Source organism: Salmo trutta, chromosome 19, assembly GCF_901001165.1.
Source record: "Salmo trutta chromosome 19, fSalTru1.1, whole genome shotgun sequence".
NCBI classification, from domain to species: domain Eukaryota; kingdom Metazoa; phylum Chordata; class Actinopteri; order Salmoniformes; family Salmonidae; genus Salmo; species Salmo trutta.
Window position 1 is genome coordinate 1309141 of NC_042975.1, and position 10411 is coordinate 1319551.

General features: G+C 44.1%; 1 protein-coding gene across 1 annotated transcript; it reads left to right on the forward strand.

Moving 5' to 3' along the window:
• Nucleotides 1–1528: 1528 nt before the first annotated feature.
• kpna7 (karyopherin alpha 7 (importin alpha 8)) lies at nucleotides 1529–8537 on the forward strand. Its single transcript, XM_029699291.1, has 13 exons — nucleotides 1529–1662; nucleotides 1905–2042; nucleotides 2910–2995; nucleotides 3387–3555; nucleotides 4591–4690; nucleotides 4771–4853; nucleotides 5414–5500; nucleotides 5579–5755; nucleotides 5941–5997; nucleotides 6428–6604; nucleotides 7639–7821; nucleotides 7957–8103; nucleotides 8371–8537. The coding sequence occupies exons 1-13, from the start codon at nucleotides 1597–1599 to the stop codon at nucleotides 8455–8457; spliced, it is 1557 nt and encodes a 518-aa protein (XP_029555151.1). The 5' UTR covers nucleotides 1529–1596; the 3' UTR covers nucleotides 8458–8537.
• The last annotated feature ends 1874 nt before the right edge of the window (nucleotides 8538–10411 follow it).

The window sequence follows — 10411 nt, forward strand, 5'->3', positions numbered from 1 at the left end:
CCTTACAGTGAAATGCTGAATACAACAGGTGTAGTAGACCTCACAGTGAAATGCTGAATACAACAGGTGTAGTAGACCTCACAGTGAAATGCTGAATACAACAGGTGTAGTAGACCTCACAGTGAAATGCTGAATACAACAGGTGTAGTAGACCTTACAGTGAAATGCTGAATACAACAGGTGTAGTAGATCTTACAGTGAAATGCTGAATACAACAGGTGTAGTAGACCTCACTGTGAAATGCTGAATACAACAGGTGTAGTAGACCTCACAGTGAAATGCTGAATACAACAGGTGTAGTAGACCTCACAGTGAAATGCTGAATACAACAGGTGTAGTAGACCTCACAGTGAAATGCTGAATACAACAGGTGTAGTAGACCTCACAGTGAAATGCTGAATACAACAGGTGTAGTAGACCTCACAGTGAAATGCTGAATACAACAGGTGTAGTAGACCTCACAGTGAAATGCTGAATACAACAGGTGTAGTAGACCTCACAGTGAAATGCTGAATACAACAGGTGTAGTAGACCTTACAGTGAAATGCTGAATACAACAGGTGTAGTAGACCTCACAGTGAAATGCTGAATACAACAGGTGTAGTAGACCTCACAGTGAAATGCTGAATACAACAGGTGTAGTAGACCTCACAGTGAAATGCTAGGTAAACAATGATCCATAATCCATAATCCCAACTCATAACATTACTACCCTGCATGAATCTACAGGTAGCTAAAGCTAACCAACTAGCTAGCTAACATTAGGCTATAACTAGTAATGCAAATGACTCTGAGATATGAATAATATTACTATACAGATCACATAATTAATGTTAGTTAGCGTGCCAGCCAGCCAGCTAACATTAGCTAGCTAGCTAACAGTATGCTTTAACTTGCAATGAAAACGACTTTCTGACAAAATTAGAAATGTATAATATTTGACTAAACTGTTTTAAAAAATTCAGCGTTACATTTTTTATGAATACCTTTTTTAAAATAATAATAACTTTGTGTGTAGATCAGTGACACAACATCTAAATGTTTAATTCAAGCTGTAACACAACAAAATGTGGTAAAAGTGGGTGTGAATACTTTCTGAAGGCAGTGTATCAGAACATAACACAGATCAAAATGTGTCCCACTTTCAAAGCATTAATTTCATCAAGTGATGTGCAATATGATGCAAAACACAGGAAGAAAAAAACAGCATTTTGACTGTACTGGACCTTTAACACTGCGTTTGGCTACTAATATAGAGCAGGTTTATGAAATATTTTAAACAGAGCATTGAGTTTGTAAATATAAGAAAAAGACACCGTTTCACATCATGTATGTGCTTGATATGGTCCGGGTTGTGCGCTAACGGTGGAAATCCATTGGTTTTCCAGCGGGATATTTGCCCAGCGGCGCCACAGGCGAGCTTAATCAAGCGCACCATTGGATAGACCGGGCGTCGCTCTCAATCACCGGCATGGAGACGCACCTGTCGTTAAATACTGAAGATGTATTTAAACTCCCGACAACACTACTGGAGGTATTCGGCTGTTGTGTCTCAAAGAGAGAACTTTGTTCGTCTAAACTAACCCGACGGTCAACATGCCCACCACGAATGCTACTGATGACCGTCTGAATAAGTTTAAGAACAAGGGGAAAGAGCCGTCGGTAAGTCAGATCCGTAGACTTTGATTTTTCTAAACGGTCGAGTTAGTTGATGTTTCCTCCCTTTTGTTTTTGTTCTGCGTTTATTTTTCCACATTTCGGTTTGGATCTTTTCCCTCCATCCAACTCAGTGAGCGCAGGATGACAGCACGTATAGCCTTCAATCGTAACGATTTTCCATAAATGTCACTTTAATTTTTATTGAATACCTTGTAGCCTGATATCAATCTCCTTTTTGTCTGTAGAAGCTCCGTGAGCGGCGGATAGCGGAGTGCGTAGAGCTGCGTAAAGCCGCGAAGAACGAGAACTTCCTCAAGAGGAGGAACATCTCCACTCTAGCGGAGGATGCGGTCCAGTCACCGGAGTTCAACACCGACAACGAGGTACATCTTTGAGTTGCTACAGTAAAGGGATGGTTCTCCCAAATTAATGTCTTTTGAGAAAAAAATGTTTTTACTTAGGCTGTGAAGTCTATGGACAAGATATGACGCCGGTAATCCGTAGTTTACTGTCACTGTCTCCATATGCAATGTTTTATCAACAATTGTAGTACCAAATGAGGAATAATTTCTGGGGTAACTAAACCATGGATTGATGGCAAACTGTACCTTAAAGTAATCACTAGTTAACAGTCATATTTGTGGCTTACAATCAAACCATGGTTAAGGGGTGTTATACAGAGTGTCTGGATACAACCCTTAGCTGTGGTATATTGGCCATATACCACAACCCCCCCCCTGAGGTGCCTTGCTATTATAAACTAGTTACCAACATAAATGTTTTTCATGCCCATTTTTATATGGTCTGATATACCATGGCTTTCAGCCAATCAGCATTCAGGGCTCAAACCACCCCGTTTATAATAACTTGTTTTGGCACTTTCAGGATATTGTTGGCTTATCGAAGTTAAAACAGCATTCCAAATAACACCCTTCTGTACATGGTTTACTACTTTAGCCTCTATGCACCCTGGTTAAAAGTCCTCTAGTAGGGACTAGGGTGTCATTTGGGAAGCAGGTCTGGGTAAGGTTGGTCAATTCAGGAAGTAACCTCAAATTTCCTATATCACATGTCAGTACTGTGGGGATTCTATATTTAACTGTCAGTTGACTAAATTGAAATTGACCCTTGAATTACTATTGAAAAGGATATGACCCCACCTCTAAGGTTTTTGTAGTATGGCTTTTTGTTGTAGAGTAGTTTTTTTTAACTCCTGTCATGACATTTTGGTTGTCATGCTTTGTCTCCAGGTGACTGTTACTACCATCGCGGAGGTTGTTGGTCATGTGAACAGTGACTGCATGGAGAGACAGACCAGAGGATGTCAGGCTGCCAGGTAAGGTCCTCCAATGAGTTGGTTCCTCAGGTAATTGACCCTGACTTTGGTTGTTACTAGCAACGCTTACCTAATGAGACGCATGACCACTTCTGGTTATGTTGTCACTTTGGCAGCAGACTCATTTCTCACAACCTGTTTAGTCTTTGCTGTTCATCTCAATTTAGACTAATCAGTCAAATGATGGTTTGAAGGTAGTAAAGGCACTGGTAAGGTCATAATCATGTCCACTGGCAAGCGAGGGACCATTGAAACATTGACTGTTTCTAATACATCGGTGTTAATGGCTGTGGGAGATACGGAGTCGGTGGCACCACTGAATGCATTAATTACAGGACTAGGTTGACGAGACCTACAGGGACTAAGGGGTAACTCATTCCCCCCCCCGTAGGAAGCTGCTGTCCCGTGAGCGTAACCCCCCTCTAAAGGAGATTGTGGAGGCAGGGCTGCTGTCCAGATTTGTTGAATTCCTAGGGAGAGATGATGACCCCGGTCTGCAGTTTGAAGCCGCCTGGGCTCTTACCAACATCGCCTCGGGGACCTCCTGGCACACACAACAGGTGCATGCACACACAACCCTGGGCTTTAACCATGTGGAGTCACTCACTCAGTTAGCTATGGCTCGGATAACCTGGTGAGTCCCTCTCGGTGGTGAAAGCCTACTATACTGAACAAAAAATTTATATAAAACGCAAAAAATGTAAAGTGTTGGTCCCATGTTTCATGAAGTGAAATAAAAGATCCCAGAAATGTTCCAAGCTTATTTCTCAAATTTTGTGCAGTTTACATCCCTGTTAGTGAGCATTTCTCCTTTGCCAAGAAACTATCCACCTGACAGGTGAGACATATCAAGAAGCTGTTTAATCAGCATGATCAATACACAGGTGCACCTTGTGCTGGGGACAAAAGGCCACTGTAAATGTTCAGTTTTGTCACAACACAATGCCACAGATGTCTCAAGTTGAGGTGAGTGCAATTGGCATGCTGCCTGCAGGAATGTCAACCAGAGCTGTTGCCAGAGAATTGAAGATTCATTTCTCTACCATAAGCCGCTCAAATGTCATTTTAGAGAATTTGGCATTATGTCCAACCGGCCTCACAATGGCAGACCACATGTAAACGTGCCAGGACTGCTTCACCTGGGGGATAGTCTGAGACAGCCACCCCAACAGATGAAACTGAAGTATTTCTAGCTAAAGTGCTTTTATGGGGGAAACACTTTGATTGGCTGGGCCTGGCTGCCAAGTGGGCTGGTCCCCTGCCCAATCATGTGAAATCCATAGATTAGGGCATACCGTTCAATTAATTTCCTTATGAACTGTGTTAATGTTTATTTTTGTTCAGTATATTTCCAAACTGTTGCTCTGCTCAGCATCCTCTAGATGGCACTAATGTGGAGAACACAAGTAGTACCAGCCTTGGTGCCCGCTCTTTAATTATTTTATAATTTAACTACTGCATTTCTGGTTTGGTTAGAGCTTGTAAGTAAACATTTCACTAAGGTCTACACCTGTTGTATTTGACCCATGTGATGTAACCTTTGATTTGATGTATTACTTGGCTGTAGTTGACTAGTGTAATGTCTCCCTCTGCAGGTGGTAGAGCATGGTGCAGTCCCAGCTTTCATAGCTCTGCTGGCATCCCCCATGTTGCACATCAGTGAGCAGGCTGTCTGGGCCCTGGGCAACATAGCAGGTAACACAGAGCCCAGGAAACAGGAGGGACAACTGGGCTTGAACGAAAGCCTACAGACTAAGACTGTTTCCTGTTTTCAGGTGACGGTCCGGCGTATCGAGATACTCTGATAGAATGTAACGTGATCCCTGCTCTGCTCTCTAGAATCACCCCAGACACACCTGTAAGTTCACATACACCTGTCCTAGGTAAACACTCTGTAGGGTCCTTAATGTACACCTGCTCATCTACTTTTCATGTGATGGTTTGGCTCTACCCACCAGGTGGGCTACCTTTGTCACCTGCCATGTTTGAACCAATTTTACATTCTGTTCTGACCTGCAAAATACAATTCTTAACCTCTTCTGAATCAAATAAACTGTAAGATTTCACCAATTAGTGTTGCTCGAACAGCTGTTCTATGGAGTGGGCATTTACATGCTTTGACCAGATGAGTACATTTACATTTACGTCATTTAGCAGACGCTCTTATCCAGAGCGACTTAGTAGGGTGCAAGATGCAGGTGAGGGTGGAGGCTTGGCTTTAATGCATGTCATAGGATGCCCAGTGCTGAATTGGGCCTGCAGTATCAGTACATCGGAAAGGACTCAGACCCCTTGGCTTATTCCACGTTCTGTTACATTACTGACTTATTCTAACATTTAAGGTAGGAACAGAATGAATATGGTTTCCCCCCCATTTTCAGTTTCCTGAACTGGTTACAAATCATCTCTCCTCTCCAGGTGGGATACCTTCGTAACTTGACATGGACCCTGTCTAACCTCTGTAGGAACAAGAACCCTTTCCCTCCCCTATCTGCTGTCCGACAGGTAACCTCCACAAACGCACACTACGTTGCACTCAGTTCTCAACCCCCTCATCTAGAAGTGTGCACTTCCTCCCCCCAGGTGCTGCCTTCTCTGCTTCAACTCCTCCACCTGAGTGATCAGGATATCTTGAGTGACGCATGCTGGGCCGTGTCCTACCTGACTGATGGCGCCAACGACCGTATTGATATTGTGGTCCAGACCGGTATTGTCCCCCGTCTGGTGTCCCTCATGGGCTTTGAGGCGCTCACTGTGGTGGTAAATAAAGTTAATTGGTTTGTCTTTAAAAGACTAGTGCTTCTTTACTGTCAGTGGGACCGACCCAGGGCTCGCTGTGGCGGGTGGGACCGACCCAGGGCTTGCTATGGAGACTCTAAACACTACATCTGAATGCCTATGGTGTTCTAAACTGACAGTAACTCAAAGCTTCTCTTCCTCTCCAGACCCCAGCTCTGCGCTCCATAGGGAACATAGTGAGTGGCTCAGACATCCAGACTCAGGTGACTAACTATGGACTGATGCACTTTATCACTTAGTGTTTGGCCTGTAGTTGCTGTTCAGCTCGTGGAACCGTTTGACTGTGCCCTTGACCAAGGCACTTCACACAAACCTGCTCCAGGGTGCTGTACTATGGCTGACCCTAGAAAAAAAACACATTTCACTGCACTTAGCCAGTGGTTTTATGATTGCCTGTAAGCTTTAGTAGTTAACTAATATTCATTTGATAATTTTAATTACATTAACTTGCTACTACGCTATGATTACTACAAAGCTTTGGACAGTCCATTTTGTATTATGAGTTCATTAGGGTAAATCATTTTGTATTATGAGTTCATTAGGGTAAATCATTATGATCAGGTGGTTAAAGGATACTGAACTACCTGTATTGCTTGATTTTTAACTTTGTTACTTTAATTGTATTCCTGGCAGGTGGCCATCGATGCAGGGGTGCTGTCTGTCCTACCTAGTTTAATGAGACACAGCAAGCCCAGCGTTCAGAAGGAGGCAGCCTGGGCTGTATCCAACATCGCTGCTGGTCCCGCTCAACAGATACAACAACTGCTCACCTGCGGCCTGCTGCCCCCGCTTATTGACCTGCTACGCAACGTTGGTGCTACACCGCCACACTAGCCACCTCAGCCAACTGATACAGCAGCTACTCGCCTGTGCTTTTTAAACCTCTCCTTTGGACCCCCACCCCCAGATGTTACAATGTATTTGTAGCCCTGAACTAGAACATACTAAGCAAGGGGCTTGATTAGTTGACTAGCTGTATCAGATTAGCTAGTTCTGGAACGGCTGGCTGGGGGGTTGGAACCACTAGTCTACCGACTGTACTTATAGGCCAGAGGTGTCCTACGAAGCGGGTTTAAGTTACAGAAGTTAGCTGGCTGAGTTCAACACGGGATAAATAGTCATACAAGTGTGGTGACCTTTAGCCAGGTACATGTTCTGAAGGGTTCGTTGCCATCGACAACTCCACTCACCCCGAAATGAAGTGTCTGAGCAATTAGTTGAGGACCAAATGGATCAGATTCCCTCGCAAAGATTTGTCATCCTTTTCATTTAATGAAATATTTTTTTGTGAAATAGTAGTTAAAATAAGCCTCATGCACAGTAAGACATAATAACACATATCAACAGGCGAGGGGAGAAAGGTGGTGCATTGAAAAGCTCAAGTCTGCATTAACGATCCGTAATAGACTGACTTCTAAAAGCCTCACACTCGTTTTGATTCAGCATTGTTTCAATAAGTTCAGCATTTGACTAGCCTTGTGGGACATGCAGTTACAAGCCTGCTGGAGTTAGCAGGAGGCAATAGCCACGTCGTAGTATGGCTGATCTCTGGAATGTGCAGCTGGCTAGGTCGTGGCGTGGCTGATCCCTGGAATGTGCAGCTGGCTAGGTTGTGGCGTGGCTGATCAGGGTTTGACTTGTATAGGCGGATACCCCTCTGCTACGCAATGGTAGTTAAACACCACTCGCTCCACATTAGATGCACTCACAGGTGGCAATTTGGACATAACTTTACTGTAAAGGGCATAAGCATTTACCCTGTGTTTCTGGTTTCTCGGTGACTGATGCAGTGTGGGCCACAACTAACCACACCAGTCTAATCCCTGTATCTGGTGTTCTCTCAGGGTGACTTTAAGACCCAGCGTGAGGCAGTGTGGGCTGTAACTAACTTCACCAGCGGGGGCACTGTGGAGCAGGTTATCCAACTGGTCCAATCAGGAGGCCTGGAAGCCATCCTCAACCTACTGACTGTCAAAGACTCCAAGACCATCCTCGTCATATTGGATGCCATCAACAACCTCTTCATGGTGAGATACCTAGTCATTGCTGCTACTTTTAATTTAGAGGGTGACCCGCTTTTCCTCCTAGGCAGCAGAAGCGTTCTGTTTGAGGAGATGCCTTGTCAAACCTCATTATGTTCATTCATCCCCCCCTTGTTCCAGGCAGCACAGAAGATGGGCGAGACTGACAAACTGTGTCTACTGGTTGAGGAGTTGGGAGGCCTGGATAAGATCGAGATGCTGCAGAACCATGAGAATGACACCGTGTACCGTAGCGCCCAGGGACTCATAGAGAAGTTCTTCACTGATGTCAGTAAATATCACCAGGAAGTAGTCCTTGATCTCTCATGTCCCCCTCCACTTGGCGCAATGCTACTCTTCCTCCAATTTGCTTTTGCTTGAGAACTCATTGAGTTGACTGCTTTTACCCTTCAGACGGGGCCCCTTCAGACGGGGCCCCTTCAGACGGGGCCCCTTCAGACGGGGCCCCTTCAGACAGACTTATTGCATTTTCACTTTGTGAAACCATTTGTAGTTAAATCTTAATTGATCTAATAACACCTTGCATTGTCCCAGGAGGAGGCTGACGGTCTGCAGACTGAAGCCACTGACACGGCCTTGGCCTTCAAGACCCAGGATGTCCAGAAGACCTTCCGGTTTTAATAATCCAACAGGATGTCCAGTGTTAAAATACCACATGATTTTTGGAATATGTAATAAATATATTTTTTTGCACTTCTGGACCAGTTGACTTGTTTATCATCCCCGCTGTAATGTTTCATTGTTTACTAGGGGTGGTATCAGATTCATACCCTTCTGGAGAAAATGATATTACATGCAGTGCACATGGTTCTATGTCATACCAGGGTGAGTGTAATTGGCTCCTGAGCGTTTGTCGCACAACCCTCATCCCAACTCTTTTGAGAATAGTTTTTAATCACACCCTGTTATATCATAATCACGCCCTGTTATATCATAATCACGCCCTGTTATATCATAATCACGCCCTGTTATATCACAATCACGCCCTGTTATATCATAATCACGCCCTGTTATATCATAATCACGCCCTGTTATATCATAATCACGCCCTGTTATATCTCAATCACACCCTGTTATATCTTGCAGAAGCCCATTTGAGTACTATTGACAAGGTACTTTGGTTATGGCTCACTACTGCATTCGATGGAACATCGTTTTATATGGATGAGAAAAGACCCATAGATGGCTAACAGACCATTGTGTTCAGATAAGGCATGGTGGAAGTTGGGTGTTTTTATTTGTACAGACACCTGGCTAGCTCACCTTCATTGTAGTGAATGACCTTGGGGTATACTAAGCAGGATCAATGAGTTTGCCAACTTGAAACAACCAGAAATTATTATTTTGTGGGGTTCATTAAAGCTAAACCTGGATGTGTATTTCTGGGTCAACCAATTAGACCATTTCAAGCGTATCTTTCTAAAAACTGAAGTTATTGGCTTCGGAAAGTATTCAGACCCCCTTTTCCACATTTTGTTACAGCCTTACTCTAAAATGGAGGGGGGGGGGTTCCCCCTCAATCCACACAACACCCCATACTGACAAAGCAAAAACGAATCCAATCCAAAAAATCTTATTTGCAGTCCCAGTCAAGTTTGAACAACCATTTCACTTTTAACCAGGTAGGCCAGTTGAGAACAAGTTCTCATTTACAATTGTGACCTGGCCAAGATAAAGCAAAGCAGTTTGACACAGTTACACATGGATTAAACAAACACAGTCAATTCTACATTGTAGAATAATAGTGAAGACTATGAAATAACACCTATGGAATCATGTAACCAAAAGTGTTAAACACATTTTAGATTCTTCAAAGTAGCCACCCTTGGCCTTGACAGTTTTGCACACTCTTGGCATTACCTGGAATGCTTTTCCAACAGTCTTGAAGGAGCTCCAACATATGCTGAGCGCTTGTTGGCTGCTTTTCCTTCACTCTGCAGTCCAACTCATCCCAAACCTTCTCAATTTGGTTCAGGTCGGCTGATGCAGCGCTCCATCACTCTACTTCTTGGTCAAATAGCCCTTACACAGCCTGGAGGTGTGGTGGGTCATTGTCCTGTTGAAAAACAAATTATAGTCCCACTAAGCGCAAATCAAATGGGATGGCATATCGCTGCAGAATGCTGTGGTAGCCATGCTGGTTAAGTGTGCCTTGAATTCTAAAATAAAGCAGTGTCACCATCAAAGCACCCCCACATCATCACACCTCCATGCTTCACGGTGGGAACCAGATGCAGAGATCATCTGTTCAGCTACACTGCGTCTCACAAAGAATCTCAAATTTGGACTCAGACAAACGGACAGATTTCCACCAGTCTAATGTCCATTGTTCGTGTTTCTTGGCCCAAGCAAGTCTCTTCTCATTATTGGTGTCCTTTACGGCTCCTGAGTGGCGCAGCGATCTAAGGCACTGCATCTCAGAGCGAGAGGCGTCACTACAGACCCTGGGTCGAATCCAGGCTGTATCACACCCGATCGTGATTGGGAGTCCCATAGGGAGGTGCACAATTGGCCCAGTGTCGTCTGGGTTTGGCCGGTGTAGGCCGTCATTGTAAATAAGAATTTGTTCTTACCA

Coding starts and splice junctions, on each gene's coding strand:
- kpna7 (XM_029699291.1), top strand. CDS start 1,597: ATGCCCACCACGAATGCTACTGATGACCGTCTGAATAAGTTTAAGAAC. Junction 5,998..6,427: donor GCTCAGACATCCAGACTCAG/GTGACTAACTAT, acceptor TATTCCTGGCAG/GTGGCCATCGATGCAGGGGT. Junction 6,605..7,638: donor TTATTGACCTGCTACGCAAC/GTTGGTGCTACA, acceptor GTGTTCTCTCAG/GGTGACTTTAAGACCCAGCG.